At 41.9% G+C, this 26,339-nt stretch overlaps 1 protein-coding gene across 2 annotated transcripts in view; it reads left to right on the top strand.

The window, feature by feature from the left end:
- The window catches only part of BOD1L1 (biorientation of chromosomes in cell division 1 like 1), a 41,084-nt gene extending 17,556 nt beyond the window's left edge, over positions 1–23,528 (top strand). Inside the window, exons 9-21 of one of the 2 annotated variants that reach the window (XM_083158300.1) lie at positions 701–764; positions 1,932–8,829; positions 8,961–9,049; positions 9,866–9,938; positions 11,821–11,900; positions 12,233–12,293; positions 12,566–12,612; positions 16,087–16,126; positions 18,280–18,326; positions 18,416–18,497; positions 19,584–19,746; positions 21,912–22,028; positions 22,136–23,528. In XM_083158300.1, coding sequence (XP_083014426.1) covers positions 701–764; positions 1,932–8,829; positions 8,961–9,049; positions 9,866–9,938; positions 11,821–11,900; positions 12,233–12,293; positions 12,566–12,612; positions 16,087–16,126; positions 18,280–18,326; positions 18,416–18,497; positions 19,584–19,746; positions 21,912–22,028; positions 22,136–22,256 — 7,882 coding nt within the window. In that variant the 3' untranslated portion in view covers positions 22,257–23,528. Of the gene's footprint in view, positions 1–688; positions 765–1,931; positions 8,830–8,960; positions 9,050–9,865; positions 9,939–11,820; positions 11,901–12,232; positions 12,294–12,565; positions 12,613–16,086; positions 16,127–18,279; positions 18,327–18,415; positions 18,498–19,583; positions 19,747–21,911; positions 22,029–22,135 lie in introns of both variants that reach the window. The other variant, XM_083158295.1, reaches the window with a different exon arrangement.
- Positions 23,529–26,339: the final 2,811 nt, after the last annotated feature.

Genomic DNA, 26,339 nt, shown 5'->3' with positions numbered 1-26,339 from the left:
AACGGTCTCTGTGTGAAGGAGAATGAATGCCATGCGCAGAGACTAAAGCTGGCCATACATCTACAGATCGATTGTCAGATTGGGCTGGTTGGGAAAAAATCCTGGTAATGGATGAGAGCAAATGACAGTTGACCATTTGCTTTGAAATGCTGGAAAACTGCCAAAAGCTGTCTTTCAGATATTACCAAGTTTTTGTTCCAATCAGCCCAATCTGACAATCAATCTGTAGATGTATGGGCCCCATTAGACTGGGGGCAGCCTAGCAGCTGTCAGAGTGCCTGGCTTGCTCCAACATATGACGTAGGGGGCCTGAGGGTCCTGACACTTGGAATTGTCATCTTTAAGCGCCGGCTTTAATGACCGTCCATATATTTGCACTGTGAACAGTGCTGACGTGAGAATATCCCGGTTTTGCACCGCAGTGTAAACTGGAAACAAAGGTCTTATCCAGGCTGGAAACAGTGTTTTAAATTGTGTCAGAACCTGGATTTTGGCATAAAAGGGGTATAACCAACATGTTAAGTGGGGACAGTATAGTTAAAGTATTATTTGATATTTGGCCACTGCATGTAGAATAATTAAAGCAATTTGTATGTTAACTCCTAGAAAGCAGTACATATGGGTCTGTGGCTTATTGGACAATGTTAGCATTGACCCCAATTTGGAACTTTTTTTGTTTTATTTTTAGGTCTTCTACTAGCAGTTTGAAGATAAAAAATGATTCTCTTGATGAAGACTCCAGGGATACCCAAAAGTCCAGTGAGGTGAATATAGTGGTATCGTTTTGTGATAAATTCATTTTAAAGTCACTTTGGGCTGTTTTACAGTTGGTTTTACAGTTGGTTGAACTATCTGAAGAGCATTCAGCTACATATAACACAAATAAAAAGGAGATTTTTGTTTGAGGGCAGATATTTCTACAATTCTAATGTGCTTCTACCTTCTCCAGGGGTACTTAGCCCTTTAAAACATAACAATATAACACAAACCGAATTGTCACAAATTGGGTTTAATAAATGTAAAAAAATATATAATATATAACATAAACCATAAAATTAATACAATTATAATAAATTTAGCATGATATTTATATTCTTTAAAGCTTGAACATCCGTATGTTACTAGGCTTGACATAGCTCTTTCACCAGTGTTATTTACCTCCAGTCAAAGAGTACCCCCAACAGGCCATGTTTTCATGTGGGATAATTACTGATAAAGTCAAATGGATTAACTCTTCTGTGCATGATTATATAAATCCTGAAAACATGACCTGTTGGGGATACCCTTGCTTTATCCCAATGATATTTGAAATTGAAAGATATCCATGTGTAATTACTGTGGCTGTTATTAAAATGATCAAATTCACATTTGAATTTATAACCAGCTTTTGTAATTTTATTATCCATTGTGAGACTCCTGCTTTGTTTTACAGAACGTTGCAGACAAAATATTTCACAAATGGTTTTTCTTCTCACACTTCACATTGGGGTATATTCAATGCTCTTTGGCGAGCATTGCCGATAGCTCACTGTCACAGCTCGTGGGTCAGTATTCAACTGACACCCAACCCCCCCCCCCCCCCCCCGCACCCTGTTTCCACCTCACTGGGTTTTTCGAGCATTGTGAAAACAGCGAGGCTGGAGGCTAAATGCAATGGGCTCACTGCATTACCGGATAACCTCGCCGTTCAGGGGAATCCTCGCTGTTCTCTGGCGAGGAGTTCCCCGGAAAGTAGAATAGGGCAAGTGGCCGGCGCGGGGGTTAAACGTTGAGGATGGCTTGTTTTCTGAGATCCTCGCCGAAAACAAGCCACCCTAGCCGCAGACACCCCCGTGCTGGTGGCATTGAATACTGCCCACTTTGTTTATATATTTGATCAGTTATACTTGGATTGTTTCTATAACGTCTTAATTTTTTCACCTTTTTACCAGTCACAAGATAGAGCATCATCATCGTCAACAAGAGACTCCAAATCTGTTTCTGGAAGAGAGGATAATAAACACTCTAGAAAATTAGAATCCACAGATGAATGCAAAACTGACTCCAGAACAGAGAGAGAATTTAAAAAGAGAGTGGCTTCTTTTGTAGAAAAAACAGAAGACAATGAGACATCCGATCCACGAAAGCATGCAGAAAGACTTGACTCTACCTCTGAGGATCAGCAAAAGCACAGATCTACACCCAAGCCTGAAAAGCCATCAAAAAAAGAATCAAACGATGGTGATACAAAGAACGCTCAACGAAAAGAGCCTAAACCTTATAGTAATGAACGTGAACGGACTTACTCTGAGGAACGTTCATCCTCCAAGCATAGACACAGGACAGACGTTACACACAAGCAAGGAAGCGATCCTGCTTCTCAGAAATCGAAGCAGACTTCTAAAGATGACAACTTGCACAAACATAGCCAAAGTAAATCTAGCTCCGAAGAGAGATCGGATCGGAAAAACAAGCAGAAAAGTGATGGGAAGTCTTCCTCGTCCAGTAAAGATGACAGAACCTCGGACCATTCTGGCAAAACCGATGAAAATAGACATCGGTCCACGGAAAAGTCAAGACCAGACAAGAGGTATAATCGGTCATCTAGTGATTCCAGACCACGCAGAGATTCTCAGAGTTCTTCAAGGTCACACAGCTCATCCCAGAAAATCTCCAAGTCTTCAGCTGATGATAAAAATGAAGCAGACTCAGCCGGATCTATCCCAAGGCAAGAGACCAATGTCGATAAAGGCAAAAAGCGAGCACAGAGCTGTTCAGAAGAAAGGACTCCTACCAAAGCAAAGTTTAAAACTACCAGCAAATCCTCAAAACAAACTGACCAGGATGAGACGCCTCAAAAGAGTGAGAAAGATAAGATTGTAGTGGAAGGTTCTTCAGATAAGTATCGAAAATCGAAGTCTGAAGATCGAGATGGTGAGGAAAGGAGATACAGTGTAAGTGCCCAGACTTCAAGCAGTGTTGCCAAAGAAACCAGTCATAAATCCAAACATTCCGTCGATAAAGCAAAGGAACGCTCTCAGCACGATAGCAGGGATCGTTCATCTTCAAAATTGGACAAGAAGTATTCTTCTGGAGATAAAAGTACAAACTCCAAGCATAGTCACAAGGAAATTAGACGGAAAAGCGATGCTAGCAAATCAGAGGAAAAATCTTCTAAATATCCAGATGACAAAAGGGTGCAAGAACAATGCAGCAGCGCCGAACGGAAGTCAAGTAAAAAATCTGCTTCGGAGTATAAAAGTGAAAGCTCCAAAGGTGGCAGCACAAAGAAAAATGTTAAATCAGAAAGCGAAAGTGACAGTTTTAGTATGGCACTAGGTACCGGTGATTTAAAAGACAGAGAGTACAAAAAGACTGGAAAAATACATGTGGATATCCCAGAAAAAGCAAGTGTGGAGACAAAGGTTGCAGTATCAAATCCGAATAACACAAGCATTCCTTCTTTTGCTGAAACCACTACCTCAAACAAAACCTCTGCACTAAAGTCAAAGACAAAACATGGATCCATTGACTCGAAAGACACCAAATCCAGTGGTGCCTTTAAACCAATTTCACGAACATTATCATTGGTAGATACCAATAAAGATGTGCCAAAAGACAGTGATTCTGGAATCTCTCATAAGAGAAGCAGAAAATCAAACTCCGAAAGTGGCGACCGAGATCTCTCGCAAAACAACAGTGGGTCAGGAAGTTCTGCTGGAGAACAAAGAGAATCTAGTCTAGAACCCCATAACGTTGACCATTCCAGTTTGTCTCCTGCTGAAATATATTCTGAGATAACGGATTCAAATGATGGGGAGATTTCCACAAGTGACTTGGCAGAAGAAGATGCAAATGTCATGAAGGAGACAGTCAAGAAGGAAAGCGCAAGCATTCTGGTTCCTATAGATTTTTCGGAACTGGACAATCTAGTAACAGGGAATGACGTGGATGGAGAGGTTTCTGCTATGGAGACTGAAGCTTCTCAGGCTGAATACAATGACAGATCTATTGCAAACCAAGATGGTTTTGCTGTTGAAGAAGAATGCTCTGTAAATGTGACGTGTACAGAAAGAATAGGAAGCAGCATTATGAAAATAAGCAAGGGAGAGTCCAGTAGTCACGCCCATGTGAGTTCCGAAGTCAATAACCAGAGTGCAAAGGAAAATGAATGTGAAGAAACAGCCACTTCTTCTAGCTCTGTTATAAACCGCAATGATGCGTTAAGACTTGGTAGCGAGGACACTGCAACATCTTCTAACACGCTGATGGAGAACAACTCAAATAAAAGCTCCTCTGAACGGAACACTAGTAACCGCGATAACAGTAGGGAATATACTTCCTCTGCTTCCGCCGATGGAAACTTTGTTGAAGATGATGGATATTTTACAGTGTTATCAGAAAATAGCTTTGAAGATGCCACCACTTCCTCAAGTTCTGATAGGAGGCATTGTAATGAAAGAAACTTTGAAGACCCTATGCTTTCATCCTTAAAGAGTGCAGACGGTGCAGCCACTTGTTCTCAAAGCACAAGCGATGTTACACCAGAAAAAGTGGGTAACATTACACTTAAAGCTGCCACTTCATCCAGTGCCAACAGGGGATCTTCTGAAAGTGGTCAAGATAATGCCGCCTCATCCTCTAACAGTGCAGAGGGACATGGTCTTTCTTTGGAAGATTCAATCAACTTTAGTCACACAGCAACTTCTTCTGACACCCTAGCAGAAAGTGGTAGTTCTGGAACCGTTGTTACCCATGTAGCTACATCTTCAGAAAGTTATGGAGCTGTTTGCGTTTCTGAACATATAACCACTCATGCAGCAACCTCTTCAAGCACTACAACAGAGAGCGACCTACTTGGTATTTCAGAAAGGCACACTGCTACCTCTTCCAGTAATATAATAAACAGCAGCAGAGGATTGAACTTTGAAGGATCTCTTGTCTCTTCCGAAATAGATAGTGAAAATATAGCTGCTTCATCCAGTAATGTAATGGACTGCAGCTTGGCTGATGACTCAAGCGACTGGCTTAAAAATCCCCTAGATAGAGAGAACGACAATGCAGCAAGTTCTTCTAGCAGCCTTGGTACCAGGATTAAACATAACTTTAATAATGTGGAAGACAGTAAAAATACCCGAGCAACCTCAAGCACGCAGCAAGATGGTGTAAATGATACCTGTATGGACATTATCTCTTCGGGGACTCTCAAAGAGTATCCAGGGAACTCGTCCGATTTTGCCATGGACAGTAGTACGGAGGTGTCTGTCTCAAGTGACGACAAGCTGTACACTGGTAGAGCCAACAGCTGTTCTAGTAGTGGTGGAGATCAAAGTCCTGGAGATCAATATATGGAACAGAGAAAGGAAAAGGATAATACGGCCTCTTCCAGTAGTGGATATCCTTTGAATAAATCACAGAATGTTGGAGATGAAGCAGCTTCTTCCTCAAGCTCTTTCAGGCAAAGTAGTATTCAGCACAGACTAGAAACAGCCACATTAAGCACCGATAACACAGAGGCTACTGCATCTTCAAGCATTGCAATGAACAGCACTGCTGAGCAGTTTGATAGGTCATCTCCTGGAAACAGCACTGATACTACAGCAACTTCGTCTAGCAATTCAGCTAATGGTTGTGCAAATGTACATCACAACACACAACCATCTGCGTCTTCAAGTGTGGCCATGGATAGCAGTACTGGAGAGGACTTGAGGTTTGTTACAGACATGGTCAATCGAACAAACACTGCAACATCTTCAGACACTTTGGGAAGGGTTTGTGAAGAAGAGACGGTAAGGAATAATGAAGTACCTGCATCCTCAAGTACTATGGCAGTAGAAAGTATTAAAGAAAATGCAGAAAGTATTGTTGATGCAGATAAAGCAAGTGAACAGGCAGCTACGTCCAGTAATATGATGGATAGCAGTATCGAAGATGATAAAACATGTGAAGTTATTTCGAACAATGATGCTTATGCCACAACTTCGACTACCATTAACCTTGAGTGCAGAGATGATGTCAACAGTGAAGCCACAGCGGCCAGCTCGAGCAATGCTATGGAATCCTTCTTGGACAATGGCGATGACAATGCAACCTCATCAGATAACATGATGGACAGTAGTTTGGCTGGAATAAATCAGACTTCAGTTCCATCCAAAAATGAGGAAGCTGCTAGTTCTTCAAGCATTGGCGATGGTGGCATTCAAGAAATCAATGCAGAAGCTTCTGTAGAGAGACAAACTATTGATGATGCTACAACCTCTTCCAGCACAGAGAGGGAGAGTGATCTGGTTGTTAGTGATGTAGATGATACACTGAGTAATGAAACCAGTTCTCGAACCATAGAGATGGCTGCAGAATCAAGTTTTGTTTTTGTAGGTAACCATAGTAACTCTGCAATTGCTGGTACTTCAGAAGAAGTTGCTGTTCTACTCTCGAGTGCAGATGCTAATGAGGATACTGAATATGTTGAGAGAAATTCCGAAGATGGTATCGATGAAATAAGTCATGGAAAAGAGGATGCTGTGAGTAGTGCCAGCTCTGAAGAACAGAAACATGTTAATGTATCTAGGCAGGAGACCAGGCAGCTTGCAGATGGAGAAACTGATGGTGTAGTCACTAGTGCTGGTACCGAAGCAAGGGCATCTCCTGGGACCAGGGAAATGTCTGAAGCCTTTGGTCATGTCACTTGTGCAGATAAAGGAGTTGTTACTGATGTGACCACTCACTGTCCAGTAGAGGAAGTGGGAGTTTCACATACCAGTGGCTTGGATATCGATGAAGATCAAGTGTCTGAGACATCTGTTGAAAACCGTGCCTCTGAAGATCCACAGAGAAATGCTTCTGTTGAAAATGCACTTTATGAAATCATGGCTGATGTAGGTACTGATCATGAAGCTGTCAGGCCAACAAACCAGCCTGTATTAGAGGAAGGCGAAGGGGCTGTGACCAGTACTGGTATTACTGAAGAAAATGATGGTGAAAAAGTATTGGGAGTTATTCGAAGAGAAGTTGACCATACGTGCTCTGCCACAGAAAGTAATGAGAGTGGCACAATAATGAGTAGCATTGAAACCAATGACTCCAGAGCTGTTACAGAGGATGATGAAAGTGCCATCACAAGCACTGGGGCTAAGGAAGAGGAGGATGAAGGTGAGGGTTTTGTAACTAGCTCTGGAACAGCAGGGGAAGATTCTTCATTGTCCATTTCTGTAGATCACAATTCGGCTAGGGTTATCCATACTGTGGAAAGTCATAATAACATGACAATGAACCCTGAAGAAGAAGCTGATCAGGAGGTGCATGAGACTCTTAATAGAGAAATACTTGAAAGTGTCACAGACTTCATCACACCAGAAATATCGGAAACGAGAGAGAATGAATGTGCTATTCGTGCTACAGCAGAACATATTACTCTGTGTGATGCTACTGCATCTGGGTCCTGGGTTGAGAGTTCTAAAGAGAAGCTTGAAGGCGCTGAGCAAGACAAGCTTGAAGGCGCTGAGCAAGAGAAGCTTGAAGGCGCTGAGCAAGAGAAGCTTGATGGCGCTGAGCTAGAAAAGCTTGATGGCGCTGAGCAAGAGAAGCTTGATGGCGCTGAGCAAGAGAAGCTTGAAGGCGCTGAGCAAGAGAAGCTTGAAGGCGCTGAGCAAGAGAAGCTTGAAGGCGCTGAGCAAGAGAAGCTTGAAGGCGCTGAGCAAGAGAAGCTTGAAGGCGCTGAGCAAGAGAAGCTTGATGGCGCTGAGCAAGAGAAGCTTGATGGCGCTGAGCAAGAGAAGCTTGATGGCGCTGAGCAAGAGAAGCTTGATGGCGCTGAGCAAGAGAAGCTTGATGGCGCTGAGCAAGAGAAGCTTGAAGGCGCTGAGCAAGAGATGCTTGAAGGCGCTGAGCAAGAGATGCTTGAAGGCGCTGAGCAAGAGAAGCTTGATGGCGCTGAGCAAGAGAAGCTTGATGGCGCTGAGCAAGAGAAGCTTGATGGCGCTGAGCAAGAGAAGCTTGATGGCGCTGAGCAAGAGAAGCTGGATGGCGCTGAGCAAGAGAAGCTGGATGGCGCTGAGCAAGAGAAGCTGGATGGCGCTGAGCAAGAGAAGCTGGATGGCGCTGAGCAAGAGAAGCTGGATGGCGCTGAGCAAGAGAAGCTGGATGGCGCTGAGCAAGAGAAGCTTGATGGCGCTGAGCAAGAGAAGCTTGATGGCGCTGAGCAAGAGAAGCTTGATGGCGCTGAGCAAGAGAAGCTTGAAGGCGCTGAGCAAGAGAAGCTTGAAGGCGCTGAGCAAGAGAAGCTTGAAGGCGCTGAGCAAGAGAAGCTTGAAGGCGCTGAGCAAGAGAAGCTTGAAGGCGCTGAGCAAGGAAACAATCATGATCACATTACAGAGCTTGATCAGGTTTATGAGGAGCCTCAAGCCTCAGAGAAGAGTAGTGAACTGGGCAAAACATCTTTAGATGGTGTATTGGGAAATTCTGAAGAAGCAAAACCCTTGACTCATGTAGAGTCTACAGACCTATCTGTTGGTGGTGATTTCAGTATTAAACCCGATTCAGTTTCCCTAGAACAGAAGTTAAAGGATGGCAGAGATGAAACTGTTTCTGCAAACCAACCAGAAACTGTGCCCTCTACTGTGGTTGACCAGCCCGTTGTGATTGAAACAACTGTTGTATGTGACGACTCTACGTCAGTTCTTGAATTAGGAAACTTGTCAGACAGTACAGTTATAGCTTCTAATAACTCTACCAATGAGCATGAAGACCCTTCTGAAGCTAATCAAGATGATGTTATTGTTACGCACACAAAAGAAACACTGAATACTATTACCGTTCAGGTCCCTGAAGACATTTGCCCTTTACCTCATTCAGGTTGGTCTCATTTTCTGTCCATGTTCTGCAGTTATTTGTGCAATGGAATGAAAGACATTTCACCTTTCCCAAATGTAGTGGTAGGAATTTGTATATGACATTTGTGCGCTCACCTATTCCCTCTCTTTCAGATGAAGAACCTAATAAAACAAATGAAGAGAATAGGGTTGTAAATAAAGAAAAAGATGAAGAGCATCAACCAAGTGCAAAAACTGAAAAGGTGAGTTAGCTTCTGCCACAGCCTATAGAGTCAATTGTTCTACCTCGGGAGTAGAATTTGTATAAAGTGTTTTTTTGTTTTTTCTTCTTCTTTCTTTTATTTAGAGGTAGTCATCTTAGTTTCTTGACAAATGCAGGGACTCAGAAATGCTTATCGCAATAAGAAATACTTTTAGTTTATCACTTTTTAACTGTGTTGCTGTTTTTAAATAAACTATTGATAGTTATTTAGGATTATTAGAATTGTTCTGAGAGTAAACTATGTCATTTACCATATTAAAGTCTACTTTTATGTGAACATGACCAATAAGTGATAATTTCATGGTAACGGATTGGGGGTCCGAACAATAGAGGGCGCTATATTAATGCCGTGTTGAGTACTCTCATTATCAACAGCCACCTTTTTCCACCCTTGTTGGCACTTTTTAAACTGATGTAAGGCAACGGTTTGGGAGTAACAATAGTGCTGAATCAGAAAGTCTCACATCCACTCCATTCATATGGCCACCTATAGACAACTCAAGGAGAAGATGTGTTCACAGTCCACATAGCAGTTGATATCTGCTGATGCTTTATTCATCTGCGTTGGTCAACTACCTTTGACTGAATTGTTGGCTACCTTTTTGCAGAAAACTCATGACGGCAGAGCGTAATGGAATGTAGCCAACATGGTTAATGTAAACAAATGTAGAGCAGCACTTTATGTATGGGAAATACAGAACTTGCTACCTAAGATGCAAGTTGTAAATGCCACTGCTTTGAGGCCGTTGCGGTTGCCATGGAAACTCATTCTTTTCACCCCTTTACATTCTGTTAGGAACCAGAGCCTAAAGTTGAGACTGAAAAGCGAAAACGAGGCAGGCCTCCAAAGAGACGTCATTCAGATGCTGGTAAGTATAAAATAACTCAGAAAAATCATTATAAAAGGTGGTAGTTTGGTTTCCCACCAGGAACATTGCATAAAGCTTCTGGCGGTTCCCATTTAAATAGACCTTAATGGAACCTATTGAATGGGAACCACCAGTAGTTTTATCTTTCTGGACTAAACCATACTTATAATAATAATATATCTGGGCTATGTCGGACATGAATAATTACCACTATATATTTTTATATCAAAAATATAAAATTAAATCAGATTTGTTCATGTTATATATTGTACTGAACATATGAAAAGCCATAAAAAATTATATTGAATAAAGAGGTAGATCATTTTCTTAATACTTTTCCAATGTCAATCTTTGTGCATAATAAGTCTGTTAATTGGAATTTAAAAAAATCCCCTATATGTAGACATATCAAGTATCCTGTTTTAAAATTGGAGCTTCAGTAATTGCATTGCAAATACAGCGAAGAGGCCGCTCTCTATTGCGGGAGATGTAGAAGTAGCCGTGCTGCCTTGGGGGTACTGCCTTTCCTCAAATGAGGGCTGTCTGTATGGAGTGACACTGCCACCTGGATCCTTCCCGCTGTGTGGCTAAGTTTTGCATGCGTCTCCTATAGTCCACAAGCCATATGTTACAGTTCTCTCGTTACTTGTATTTCCAAGTCCCATGCACTTGGGGTAAAAACAAATTTGGGGTCCATTTTAGCCTTTGACTCGTTTCACCTCTGATGATAAAGCTCTATTGGGAGAAAAACGCATCAATATCTACTGCTAAAACTGACCCCATGCACCCCTGCAAGCCTTCCCTTGTAACATCAAAATATTTCCTGCTTTTTATCCTATTTGTTAGGTAAAGTCTTTAATGAAGTTCTTATCAGATCGGTGTCTAATTATTAAATGTATTTCTTAATACAAAAGGGAAGAACCCACAGGGGAGGAGGTAAGGCTCTTGCCTCAGGGGCTAGCGGCGAAGGCCCAGCTTTGGCCCCCAGCCTCACCTCGCTCCCTGCACACTGTCTAACAGTGCGGCTCCAACTAAGGCCCCCAGATACACTGACCAGCTTCTCAGAAGGTTGGGATTTGAAAAAATGGCCTGCTAGGACCAGCTTCTGCTCTGGAAGTAGCTATGACCAAGATGGCACCGCTGATGGCTGCCTAGGTGCTGTGCAGCTCAGCCAAATATGTTCCCCGTGTCTCCCCTGTCCGTGTCCAGCACCCACCCCAGGGGGGGCATCTAGTATATATCTGTACTGCCACTGTTTACTTGTTATCTACCTGGCTGTTGCACAGCAATCCAAATCTAATTCCTAGTATACCTGGGCAAATAAAGCGGATTCTGATGAAATAAATAGTAATGTGTAGACATTTTAGATGGATGCCTTTTGTAGCTTAACCCCATACAATCTCTACCGACTTGATTTTGTTCCTCTACTGATTTAGACGGCATAGATGTAACTTCGGCAGTCATTCTATATGCAAGGTCTCTTAGTGTTCCCACTAGGCTGTTAGCGGGGTGCTGCGCCCTGCCCGATTTTTAAAGGGCAAAATGCCCCGCTAAAACAGCCTGGTGCCTGCCCCGACTGTGTGCACAGGGAAGCGCAGCGCTGCCTTAGACGGTGATTCCCGGCGCTTCCCCGGCAGCACGGCAACTTTGGCCGGGCCCGCCCCTTTTCATGACGACGTGGACCAGGCACGCCCCTTTTGTGATGTTGGTGAACCGGGACCGCCCACAACTATGATGCCTGCATTTCTAGAGTGAACACTAGTCTCTATACAAATACATAGGCTATTATTTCTGCAGATGAACGGAAATCATGTCATCCTTTTGGGATGTGGTGGCATAAATGTGTAATCTGGTATTTGATCACTCATTCTCTGTCTTTCAGATGAAGAACCACCTAACAAAAAGAATAAGGTTGTAAAGAATGAGAAAGAAGGAAATCAATCCAATCCAAAAACTGAAGCTGTAAGCACATTCTTTTTCTTTAATGCAACCGATTCAGTTTTCAGCAACGGCTGATCTCTAGCAATTGAGATCTGTAGAATCATCAAGATATGGCATATTTTTAACACAATTGGGTGATAATTCGTGTACTGCCTATGGCTAAAATACAGTAAATTTAAACAAACCTATACTTTTGTCTCATGTTGTCAAGGTATTTGAATCATTTATCTATCTATATATTTTTTAGTCATTGTGTATTTAAGATACTGTACTTTCTACCTTTTGAAAACATTTGTGAATGACAATGCTGCAGTTGCCATGGTTACTCCATTCTCCTCCTTCCTGTACATTAGGTACCGGAGCCGGAAAAGCGAAAGCGAGGCAGACCCCCAAAGAAACGTCCTTTAGATGCTGGTAAGCGCGCCAGTTTTGTATTCACATTCTGGCATGTATTAAGCCATTGGTTCTCAAACTCGGTCCTCTGGGCCCCCCCACAGTTCACGTTTTCCAAGTCATCCGACAGGTGCACTCATTATGGACTGACACATTTTAAAAGATCCACAGGTGGGGCTAATTATTTCCCTTAATTCTGTGAGGAGACCTGCAAAACATGCACTGTGTGGGGGTCCTGAGAATTGAGAACCTGCGCTTTAAGCCTCATGTGTTATTTTTGCTCCTCTCTATAGAGTCCTTGGTGAAGAAGGAAAGTACTGAAGCAGAAAGCCATCAAGATGTATGTACTGAATAAAGTGTCTGTAATCTGACTGATACGAATGTCTGTCGCACAAGCTGTGATATCAGGGGGGTGGTCAGCATGATGTAGTAAAAAGACTTCAGCAAGCGCATCATTTAATAGATGTGTGATGTTGTGTGAAATGCACTTAAGGTAGTCTAGAAATAGCATCTGTAGAATGCATAGAGGAGTGCGTACCATCTTATGCCAGTGTTGCTTCTCACCATAAGCTACCTGCGAATGTGCATTCTTTTCGAAGGCGCATGTCTGGAGACATTACCTACAAGTGATTTTGGGGTTGAGCAGTTGCTTTATGAAATCGCCACGCAACTAAAAGTGGCAGAACAGAAAATGGTCAGTTTAGACGTTACACTTGCTGTGCAGGGGAAAGTGTGCCTTAGGCGCTGGAGATGACTGGGGTGTAACTCGATACCCAGCAGCCACCACGTAAGAGGGTTGCCAACCTCCAAAATTACAGAAACACAAACAAAGATGTGGGGCGCTCTTGGGTATCAGGATGAAAAAAGTTTTATTCAACACACAATGTTTAAAAGGTATACACAATTAATATACAATAATGCATAAAAAACACAAAAAAATGAAAAAACAAAGAAAATTGCGTAATGAAAAAGAATTGTAGTAGATAATAACAAATAAATAATAAATAAAAAATATATAAATAAAAAATTGGACTGAGCAATTAATAAATATCAGCACATCCAACTCAGCGTGTTCCACCAGTGTAATTTCTTCTTTGCCCTTTGTTAGGGTCTGACAGGTGGATATATGCAAATATATGGGGTACAGTTCCTTATTTAAGGCTTAAGTGTCCAGTTGTTTTGACTGAGACCAATTTGAAGTAAGGATAGCTAGTGTGCACACGAAGTGAAGTTGCAGAAATAGCTTGGCAAAACGACAGTATATTAGAAGCGAATGTGGGAACAAGGACTTCTGTTTTTAGGTTATAACGTGATGAAACAGTGTCCGTTCTGTCCCTTTGCAAGTTCTTACCAGTCGTTGTCTGCTGGCGTTTTTTCTCTCAGACTTGCGCTGGAAGGAAAGGTAAGCACCGCAGCGCCCGCTCTCTCTGCCCTCCGCTCGGCTTGGAAATAGATGTCGCCGTTCAGCCGGTAATTAATTTGTGGCGATAGCCACTTCCTCCTGCAGCCTTCTCCGCTTGAAGACTCGCACGGCGCTCTGCCACACCGTCCGTGGGTAGTGATGTAATTTGCGGCTTGGAGGGAATGTAGATGGTCGGCTCGGCGTCTGGCGGATGGTGTAGTGAGGAGAGCGTCCTTCCTTGATTATGCTGGAACGCGTTTCGCCACGCACTGGGCGGCTTTGTCAACCAAATGTGAGGAGTGTCCTCTCTGGTCTGCTTAAATGCTGGTCTCTTTATTAAGCTCAGGTGTCTCTCATTACATGATCACCTGTGTGATATCTCAGACTGTGATTCTCCCATTGGGAATGCAAAAGTTCTCACTCTCAGATGGAGGTTACATAAATACTTGTATGGTCTCAAGTTTTGGGCTAATTCGTTAGTTAATTCCACTGTTGTTTTTTGTTGAAAGAATTTTTAGTATCCCTTAATGGTAAATATAATTATTCACTGCTGGTGGGCTTTTAAATGTAACAATACATAGGAAATGCAATTTCTTTAAAAATTAATGAAAAATTATATATAATAAAAAATATATATAATATAAAAAATATATATAGAAAATAAAAAAGATGTACATGTAAAAAGCAATAATCTATAAAAAGACAAATAATTCATCCTTCATGCATAAGCCACTATAGCGGCTTCTTCTTCTTTGGCTGTTGCGGACAGACTTATGTGGTAAATCCCCTATCTAAATATATGGATGTATATTCATGTATAAAACCAAGCGTATCAATATTTCTTATGTTTGCAGTCCATTTACATTTTATAATGTCGACGGACTGCATGTATACATTTATTCAGGGACATTTTTTCTTCTTTTTTTCTTTAAAAGGGACCCACTTTATTATACGTTATTTAGTCACTGTATATCATATTACGGGTCATTGGTTATTAACATCATATATTTAGCTGATTTGTTTTATTAAATGAACCCCTAACAGTGGCCAATTAATTCAGCATCTGACATTCCCCAATCTGTTCTCAAAATAAGATAGATCAATATTGATCAGGGAATATCAGACACAATGAAATAAGGTCTAGTTATTACAGAATAATCTGTTAGAGTCAAAGATGATTAAATGATATAATACAACCAGTCACACATATATTATAGACAAATGAATAGATAGAGCAGATAAGGCCATATGTATGCAAGTTTCACATTACATGATTGCGGGGAAAGGGATCTAATCAACACTATAATGGAGAAATGCATACAGATATCTGATCATCCGATATCTCGATTGCTGCGCCCATACATATGTGTGTACATATCATACACACACACACACATATATATGTGCGCATATCGATAGGGAGGGGGATGGGTGTGATCAGTCCAATTTTTTATTTATATATTTTTTATTTATTTGTTGTTATTATCTACTACAATTCTTTTTCATTACGCAATTTTCTTTGTTTTTTCATTTTTTATTTTTTTGTGTTTTTCATGCATTATTGTATATTAATTGTGTATACCTTTTAAACATTGTGTGTTGAATAAAACTTTTTTCATCCTGATACCCAAGAGCGCCCCACATCTTTGTTTGTGTTACACTGGCTGTGCGGCAAACTAGCAACAATACATTCCACTAACTGCAGACACCGACAGTCTTGCACACAGTAACTGACAATCTAGCCACAGTTTATGTGTGTCTATTGTGTATACAGCTTTCAGTTCCAGGTTTTGCAATGGTTCAAGACGTTCTCTATGGGGCTAGTGGAAATTCCTGCGGTGATTACGCCTCTTATTAATTAACGGTGGGGATGGTGTTGGTGGTATGGCTAGGATATCTCCAGGACTGTATTACAAGTCTCAGCATGAAACATCTGGCTTTATAGTGACCACTCCCCCACCTTTTATATTTTTATATTTCAGATTTGTGTTCCCAGATTTGTACTTTTTTCCTAATGATATTTTTGCTGCCAGATATGTAACAAGCAATAAATATATATCCGCCTTTATATAGCGCTCAGTGATAGTGTTCTACAGTACAATTGTAATTAACGAGATTGGGTCTGTGTTCTGTTACTGCTAATTGATGTCTTCAGGTTTCAGTACATGGTTACATCCCCATAGGTTTAGAAGTGGAAACCAGTAAATGAGGTGAGGACGTCATGTTGTGCGATACCTGAAGTACAGTAGAGTCCACCTTTTACCTGCAGTTTAGGAGACTCCTTTTTATTTTTACCACTTCATATAGTTAATAGGAAGCTTATAGCTCCGCAGTGTACGCTGACCTATCCACCTGCCTCACCTATTGTCATAAAGGAAAACAATTGAACTGTGTTTTTATCTTATGTTTTAGGTACCGAAACAGACGGATGATGGTGGTACCACAAATAAAGGTATGTAACGCCAAGTAAGACTGCTGCAGAATGTACACAAACATACCTACATTCTCCATCTTGTGATTACATTTATGTGTAATGGGAATCGGTACATCTATCAGAATGAACTTAGGTCAACAGTCATTAGGTTGACCCCACTAGGTCGACTGGCAGGAAGGTCGACATGGGCCAAGGTCAACATGAGGAAGGTCGACTGGTCATAAGGTCGACATGGGTTTTTCACTGTTTTTTTATCCGAATGTCGACACAGTCGACATGGACACAGTTGGCGATGAGAATCGGACCCTCGCTTCGCTCGCAATGCTTCGGGCACGGTGGCTCGCTTCGCTCGCCACAGCTTTAATAACCTCCTCCACGCCCTAGTGGATGGTAGGGCATGAAATACCGCCTGTCGGCACATGTCGGCTCAAAAACCAGTGAAAAACCCCATTTCGACCTTATGACCAGTCGACCTTCCTCATGTCGACCTTTATGCAAATTCGACCTTAAGTCATGTCGACCTTGGCCCATGTCGACCTTAAGTCAGGTCGACATTCCTGCCAGTCGACCTAGTGGGGTCGACCTAATGACTGTAGACCTAAGTTCATTCTAATAGATGACCGCTTCCCGTGTAATGTGTGTATGAGGGCAGGCAGCTGTAAGCTGGTCACATAAGGTCATGTTATTTGCTGCACTCGGTGTTCGATTTAGTAAAGTTGCTGCTTTGTGGCATCGTTTTGTAACCATCTAGCCCCCCAACATTTTTTATGTCACTGTAACCATTTTTATCACTCTTAACAATTACCTGTCACCTATGTAACACTCAACGTGTAGATGATGCTACTTAATTATGTAAAGGTGCCCATACACGGTACAATTACTGGGTGCGCACAGCTCAGAAAGTTTGTCTCATTTCATTGCATTGCAAAACCAATGCAATGCGATCTAGTCCAAATTTTATACAATAATTGTACAGTGTATGGGCACCTTAACTCCCAATTAATCGAATGCAGTTAGCAATCCCGGCAGTTGGGATGCCAGAAGTTAAAAAAATTCAGCCGCCGGAGTTCAGACTAGCAGCTAGAAGACCGGCACTGGAATTGCAACTGTGTGTGCTATACTGGGCTCCGTCCTGACTGTCTCTGGACCCAGGAACAAATTGCTCCCTCATGCCACGTGTGTGCAGATAAAATAGAAGTGGCTGACCAGTCCATGGACCTGGAACTTGTTCTCTGTATTACACTCCAATATTACTTGCAGTGTTCATATAGAATGCCCTGTGTTTGTCACAGCACTGACATGTTATTCAGGGGAACATCCTGTGAGTGTTCTAGGACAGGTCCTTGTAGGAGACCAGTTTGATGTATCTGTATTAACTGAATAAAACCTTTTGCAAGTTCTTGGTTTTTATACAAAAAAAAAAAAAATTGGATCATATTTAATTATTACTTTTACTACACGTGTTTTGACCGGCTGCCAAAGAGTCCCCGATTTCAGCTCACCCTTCAACCTAGGAAATTGTGGGGATACAGGTCGAGTATCCCGTATCCGAATATCCGTTATCCGAATTATTCCGAAATACGGACATTCCAGAAAGTGAAAAAAATTTTTTTTTTTGCTAAAAACTCACTGGGGACATCTGTAACAGCACTACTGGGGACATGATATGTAACTGGCACTACTGGGGACATCTGTAACAGCACTACTGGGGACATGATATGTAACTGGCACTATATATGTGCAAGACAATGATTGCTTGGCAATCAAATTCAGTGCTGAGATAGTACACACATTTTGTTTCACGTTCTGAAACCTTGTTTTTTGAACAATTAAAATATGTTTGTGTGTATTTTATGTGGTAATAAAATATATTTGTGTGTATATTATGTGTTTATACAGCATAAATGCAAGATACTTCAAAATACATCATTGAAATATTAAAATATTCCGAAATACGGAATAATCCGTTATCCAAAATTCTCCTGGTCCCGAGCATTTTGGATACGGGATACTCAACCTGTAATAGGGTACAAACAACCTAAAATCTGGTCAGAGTTGATGCCATATGGCAGAAACTGTAATGCGCAAAGATCAGCGCAGGGTCCCTGTATTGTGCGTGGTTTTTTTATTAATTTTTTTAATCTAATTATTTGAAACAATTCATTTCACAGTTATTCTAAATACAGATAAGGCCGATGCTGAAACCAAGAAATCTGAAGTAAGTCGAACCATATTTTCTTTTTTTCTTTATATTAATGACCAAATTCTGGGTTTAAATGCAAAATGAAAATTATATGTCTCTTTCAGGCTTCCAGTTCCGATAGAAATTCTGACGCTGTCCAACGAAGAGGGAGGAAGAGCCGACACTCCCAGAGTTCTTCTGAGGCTGGTAAGAACAACAATATATTTAAATGGTTTGATTCTAGGGAAGATGTATTATAGCGGCACAATTGCAGCCAGAGCCGGTGCTGGCCATGCTGTGGTGGTGGTGGGGTAAATCCCAATGGTAGCTTTTTTAAATCAGTAGATGCAGCTGTTGAAATAGTCAGTAGTGCAAGGATCCCACTAAACCCTCATAATGACTAATCACGCATCTACCGCTTAATTACCCCTTTTTACACATTTGTTTTTATTTTGCTGTTTTTGGCAGTTATTGTGATCATCCTTCCATCACACACCTTTTTCAAATGGTGCAAACACACAATGGCCCTTATTCTGGTTCACTCCCAAAGGCAAAATCCTTCTCAATTGGACAAAACCATGTGCACTGCAGGGGGGCAGATGTAACGTGCAGACAGAGTTACATTTTGGTGAGTTATTTCTGTGCAGGGTAAATACTGACTGCTTTATTTTTACACAGCAATATAGATCTCACTTTGAAGTAAAGCCACATCAAATGTAATTCACTCTGCACAAGTTACATCTGCCCCACCTGCAGTGCACATGGTTTTGTCCATTTGAGAAGGAATTTGCCTCTAAGAGTTAACCAGAATAAGGGCCAATGTGCATATGTATAAATGTAGCAGTGTACTAGTCCACCTTCTTTATTTTGATCAACATATATATGCTGTAGGGCAAACCTTGTTCTATAGATGTGCTATTCCTGTCCCTGTTTTCCATTTTCCTGACAGAATATAAATATAAATACTAATATAAATCAGGAATTGGAGAGTGATAAACAGCCAGCCAATCAGCTCCTGCCTGACATTTTTTAAACAGTCTGTGACATGGCTGGTATGAGCTGATTGGCTGGCTTTTTATCACTCTCCATTTTATCACTTTTAAAGCTTAGAGAATCTGGCCCGTAGTCTGTCGCAGTAGCATCTTGGTACTACGCAGAGACCACTGTCGGCAAACATCCCATGTGTGGAAACTTTGTCCTGTTTTCAGAGAAATCCTGAACCTCTTTCTTTGAGAGTGAAAAGACGTTTCCCATGCACAACTCATTTCATATACTTTTATGTTCTCATTACAGATGGTTCAGAATCAGAGAAAAAGCGTAAGAAGTCAGAATGTAATGAGAAGGATGAGAGTGAAGATAGAGAAGAGGAGGAAGATGATGATAGCGAGGATGAGGAAGATGAAGACCTACATAAAGGTGCTACAACAAGAGCAGCCTCTCGTCTAGAAGCACAGAGGTACGGAATCAAGACTAAAATTCTTGCACTTTTGGTGATTTGGGATAAATCCATGCACTTTTATATTAAGGGGGGGGGGGTATTCAATATGGGATTCCGACTGTCGAAAACGTCCTGACAGTCCAAATCCCGGGCCGTGTTTCGTTTGAGCCAAGTGTTGGAAAGTCTGCGGATTATCAAAAAATAGCCGTGAATTTGACCATCTGCGGCCGTTTCCGACAAAACAGATCCAACTTTTTTAAAAGTCGAATCTGACACCCTTCAATGCTGTCATTTCCCCTAATTATTGTTACTGTTATAGAGGTGGTATCATTGAAATGTTTAGTATTATTCTTGAGCGCCTGTAACTATTTCTGTTATATTCTATGAGATGAATCACTATGATTTCTAATCAGATTACACACCATAATGAAAGCTTGTCGGGGTGAATTCCTTTCATCCTGGACCAAGCTAGATTGCACACTGTACAATTCTATGGACGACTAGACAATCTTGTTCAGATCTTCATTTATCTGCACCACGTCTCACACAATAGCTTATGATTGGGTGTGCAGTGTGGCCTACTAGAAATATGGCAGACAATTTGCGGGAATGCGCAATTAACCATACACTGTGATCTGCACATTATATCTGTCCGATTTGTCCAGGAACAACGAATCATGCAAGTGTGTGCCCGGCTTTAAAGATTGGTAGACACTGAAAAAAACTTTTGTTTTTCATGAATATACCATGACAATGCGATGCGGTTAACACCCCGGTGTTCAGTATACCTGCATCCCGACTGCCCTCACAACACCGGTGACAGATCTCCGAAAACATCAGAATCCCGATGCCAGGATCCTGATCAGATTGTACGCAGGCCGGCTGAACATGGGAAGGGGGTTAGGGTCAGGCTTCGAGTTGTGGCTAGGCTGCTAGATGGGGGAGAGGGTTAGGGTGCCATCGAAGCCCGTCTGGATGCTGGGGTCAGTATTATGTCCGCCAGGATACTATATATATATATATATATATATACTAATCCCAAAACTACTTCCAAGGATGCAGTATTGTATCCTCTCTGACTCAATCAGCTGACTGTGTGACATATGGGGGGGGGGGGGGTGGCTGGCTCACACAAGCTAGCCGTCTCCATACTCTGAGATCCTGGCCTTGCCTTTGGAGAAATGGAGGCAGTCACCATCCACTGCTGGCCCCCATTATGGCATCAGGTTGGATACCGCCCTGTGTCCACTGTCACAGGACCTGATTGCACATGCCCAGAATGCGTCCTGCACATGCGCAAAGTACTAATAATTGTAGTTTGGTACATGCACTGCAACTCCAACCACATCTCAATGACCCTATTTGAGCAAACATGCAAACTCAAATACTCTTGATTTTCATTGTGCCAGTACGGATGGTGTAATGGTTAGCATTACTGCCTCACCGCACTGAGGTCATGGGTTCTATTCCCACCATGGCTCTAACTGTGCAGAGTTTGTATATTTTCCCAGTACTTGTGTGGGTTTCCTCTGGGTACTCCGCTTTCCTCCCACAATCCAAAAATATACTGGTAGGCTAATTGGCTCCTTACTCCTTAAAAATTAACCCTAGAATGTCTGTGTACATGTGGTAGGGAATGTAGATTGTAAGCTCCACTGGGGCAGGGACTGATGTGAATGTTCAATAATTCTTTGCGCTGCGGAATATGTATTGTCAGACTTTATTTATGAACTGCAGCACGGTTCGGCGGTTCTGCAGTTCGGCGCGGTTCCAGATCACTTACTAGGGAGAGCCGGACAGGTCTCCTTTTATTACCATCTTATTGTTAGACAGTCCTTTTCATTTAGGCAGCATTTCTTTAAGCTTTATTTTTGCACATAGAGATGCAGAGCTTTATATAAAATATTTCAGACACACAAGTGAAATGTGGACATTTTTATGTGGACTTATAATTCCCAGTGCTCCGTTCTAAGGCACATCCTTCTCTCTCACCTTCTGAATTTATGCAAGTGGTCATTAGGCAGCGGCTCCAACAGAATTATGTTTACAAAATCAAGAACACTGGGATATGACTAATTCTGTGATTAGTGTGTGTGCGTGTGTGTGTGTGTGTGTGTGTGTGTGTCTTGTTCTGAGTATAAGGAATGAGCTAGTAACCATTTTATTGTCTTCATGAATTTTAGTAAACTACCACACAAGCCAACAACCCGCGCGGCAGCAAAGCTAGGCAGCCCAGAGAAGTCGTCCTCTTCAGCAGGGAGGCGGAGCAAAGTAAAGGCCGCCAAGTCCCCAAAGAATACGTAAGTGAGGTTCTATACGAAATCTATATTGATATTAAAAAAAAAAAATGAAGCTCTTTATTTCGCCAAATTCCGTTGCCGCTTTCTCACCGGTTGCTCTTCCTTAGGTCTGCCTCACCACAAACAAGTGGAACAAAAAGGCGGAGAGACCCCAGCCCGCAAGGAGCAAGAACTCGAGGTCAACACACCTCAGAAGAAGTGCCGGCTAAAAAAATGAAGCGCCAATGAACTGTGGACCTTTAATATTTTTTTTTTTTTTATGTATATATTATTATATTCTAATTTAATACTGTGTAAAAAGTCAGTTGTTGAAAAGGTGCTTAGAAGTGTAAATGAGTATACAATATTAGCGCCACCTAGTGGGGCACAAGCATTTCCTATTCTTAGCTATATGTAGGAGGCCCTATCTGTATTTGAAGTTATGGACTCAAATGAGTGATCTTTCGTTTTTCTTCAGTATCTTGTATAAATATGTAACATATCGATGAAATGTTCTAAACAGAGGTCATTGGAAACTTCTTCAATTTCTAATTTCCCATCTTTTTCTTCTGTTGACTATAACCTTTCTGGTGCAGACAAAAGACATTTGTGAAGAAGTGTTGGGATTCCGAATGATCAGTCAGCTTCCTTTTAAATATGCTTTTATTTGAATTGTACCAGTTCTTGGCTCTTTTTCATGAACAGTGGCTCATCCCAATAAAATACTGCCTACAGTCACGTCTGTTCATGAGAAGGCGGTCTACCAGCTCTCCGGTGACCTATGACATCACTAGATCCTAGTGATATGAGGCACTGCCTTCCCGCAAATAGTCATCTTACGCAATCTTCCGATGCAGAGACTTTATAATGTGCAAAATGCATTGTAAATGTACGTTTTTTTCCCCTCAAAGTATTCAAATGTGCTTTTTTTTTTTTTTTTTGTTTATCTCAAAAATTACCATTGCAACACTAGATTTGCTGAAAGGAGAAAAAAACATATAGTTGAAATGCTTGCAGCTTGCTTTTGTAAATACTTTTAGGAAATGTTTCATGCTTGTATAGACCGTTTTCTGTGTACATTTTTTCAGATCCATTCTGGGTGAGCTTATTTTGTTTTGGAGAAAATGCTCTTTTTAGTGTACTATTGTTCTATTGTATTCTACAGGCAACTTGCCAAACTTTGAGAATTTGCTTTGACGAAGCATTCTTCATTGCCTTCTGCTTTTATTATTTATAACTGATGTTTTGTGTTTTTTTTGCAGTTTTGTGACTCGTTATTTCTTACTGACTTTTTTTTTTTTCTTTCTTTCTACATAAATACTAAACTGGTTCCAACATGCTGCGAGTTGTAATATGTTGCTGAATATTTCTGCTTATTTTTTTACGGATTTAAAGGAGATGACGTATATAATATGTGCCATGTTACCCTGATATCTTTTGTTTTACTTAAGCATCTGTAAAATATTGCTAATTTAATAGCAATACTAAAATGATTTCCCTGTTATTAAAAAAATAATAATACTTAAGCGCTATTGCTTTTTGAGTAATATTAATGATGGGTGGGAAGGAATTCTTCTCGATGATGACCATGGTGTTTTCTTTGTAAACTGTCCTAGTGGTGTTTCCTGCAGGACACATTTATCAAACTCTCCCTAGCTATAAATGTGCAGGGCACAGCTGTTGCAGCATCGCATGGCTTTCACAGAGGGATGCTTCCCTGTTAGTATGACTGCATAGAAAGAGGATGTATGTACATGGACGGAACGATTGGACAGAAATTCATTGGTTTGGTCCTTGTCCCTCTGAACCACAGGGATGGGGAACCTTTGCCCTGCAATGCCCCAGGGAGTGGGTCGTAATGGGCACAAAACCCACGCTCCCTTCACATGCAAGAAGTGCTGCTACATAGTATATGAATACATACTGCTATAGAGTATATGAATGTTTGGTATGTTGTCTGCATTTAGATACTATACCTCCTGCTCCTGTGCTTCATCTGTAGGATTGTGTTATCACAGGCTGCAGAAATAATGAGGGTTTACGGTCTCTGATTAAATGGAAATACAAGGTTTAGTGTATCTCTGCACAACTACATACTGTATACTACACATCACAGGTGTGATGAGAACAGGATGTCACTAGATGGGGGCAGCATTTGCTATTTTGTGAGGGTAGAACTTTCCACAAAAACCATATCAATCCCTAAATACACAGCGTTTCATCAGCATTCCTAGAACGGGTGGAGGGTGTGCAGTGTACCTCCTGTTGACCTCTCCAGGCCCAAAGAGCAGCACAAATCTCTGGGACTATGGTATGGCGGCCCATTTCCCTAAAGGGTTTGCATGTGCTTAGTACAGAAGTGACCAGGAACATGGCGTGGGCATTAAGGGGCAGATTTATTAAGCTTGGTGAAGTGATAGTGTCTGGTTTTTATCACCGGCCAATCAGCTCCTAACTGGTTTGAAGAATGACAGGTAGGAGCTGATTGGCCGGTTATAAAAACCAGACACTTTATCGCTTCACCGAGCTTAATAAATCTGCCCCTATGGACCAGCTGACATGCACATACGGAACAAAGCGAGAGTCTGTCGAGTTGCAAGAGAATGGTGGCGGTGGCCCACACACGGAGTCTCCATCCCATTCACAAGGTCCCTGTCCCATCCTAAACCATCCCTTCTGTCTTTTTAAGAAAATGTTCTTAATGAAATGGGTTTGGTCTGTGTAAGGAGCAGCACAAACAGGAGACGCAGCTACATCAGTACAGAAAAGCCAGACAGTAATTGTTGGATCAGGAGGTGAGGTTTATCCTGTTCTATCCTTTGACCTGGTCTCTGTTTAGCACTGGACAACATTGGTTTATACCTGACAAATTCTATTTGATTCAGTCTGTCTGTATTTAGCGGCAATGTAATCAAACAGCACAGAATTGATGGAAACTCCAGGTTTTGGTTCAAATATAGTATTATATATTATATAGCATTATTCAGGCACATTTGAAAAGATCACAGGTGGAGCTAATTATAGCACTTGTGATTCTGTGTGGAGACCTGCAAAACATGCACTGTTGGGGTTACTTGAGGACCATTCACTATTACAGGACTTTCATCGGGCTGCTCCCATCCTATGGAATACGTTTCCAGGCACAAGAAGACTCTCCACCAGCCTCCAAACTTTGAAGCGTTCCCTGAAAACTCACCTCTTCAGGCAAGCCTATCATATTTAAGTACCACACGCATAACCCTCTGAGGCACTTATGTATAATATACAATTGTAAAGCGCAATGGAATCTGCTGCGCTATATAACAAACTGTAAATAAAATAATACATCTAATAATCCATACCCATTCAGAAGTGGGCATTTGTCCAGCATATTGTCCATATGGAGTACAGCTTCTCAGTCATCAGGCATAGGCTGCAGACATTAGGTGGGGGCAGGGAGAGCGTGGCAGCAGTTTCACAAAATGGAGGTGTGTTGCATCCGTTTTTTTGGAGTGCCAATGCCAGGATCTTCATCTTCCAATGGAGATTTCCCGGTCTCAGTGACTGAGCTGTGTATCCTCATGGGGACCACACATGCAAGCAGGAAGTGTCTACTTGTATCAGATGCCTCCTGCTACATTAGGGATACGGTCACTCGGTTTACAAGCATTAGGTTGACATGCATGAAGGTCGACATGGGTTAGTTCGACAGGGTCATTAGGTCCACATGGGGTTTGTCATCTTATTCTTTTAGCCAACATGTGCCGACGGGATGCAGTTACAATCCCGGCGTTCAGAATCCCGACCGCCGAAATGCCGACACTTTCTCCCTCCTGGGGTGTCCACGACACCCCTGGAGGGAGAATAAATTAGTGTGCCGAGCGCAGCGAGGCACCGGGCCCGCTGCGTGGCGAGCGCAGCGAGCCCGCAAGGGGGGGCGATCCACGTCCCCCCCTTGTCGGCATTTCGGCTGTCGGGATTCCGGCGTCGGGATTCTGAACGCCGGGATTCAATACTGAATCCGTGCGGACAGGCGGTATTTCATGGTGGGAGAATAAAATAGTGTGCCGAGCGTAGCAGTGGTACGTGGCACTGCTCATGACGACTGTGTCGACATTTGGGACAAAAAAAAATACCTAGTGGTGTTGACCTAATGCTTGTTGACCTTGTTTCATTTTCGTGTCTATCCACCGATCCAAACCCGTGCGTTATTATAGGTTAGCATTGCTGTGGCTTCCAAGTAAGCAGCAGTGATTCAAGTTATGAATGCAACAGTCAATATAAGTACTGTTCAGTTATTGCGGCTATGAATGCACCAGACCAGTGGTTCACTAACTCGGTCCTCAAGGACCC

This window comes from Crinia signifera, chromosome 1, assembly GCF_055691185.1.
Source record: "Crinia signifera chromosome 1, ASM5569118v1, whole genome shotgun sequence".
NCBI lineage: Eukaryota > Metazoa > Chordata > Amphibia > Anura > Myobatrachidae > Crinia > Crinia signifera.
This window is presented reverse-complemented; position numbering and strand designations above follow the sequence as displayed.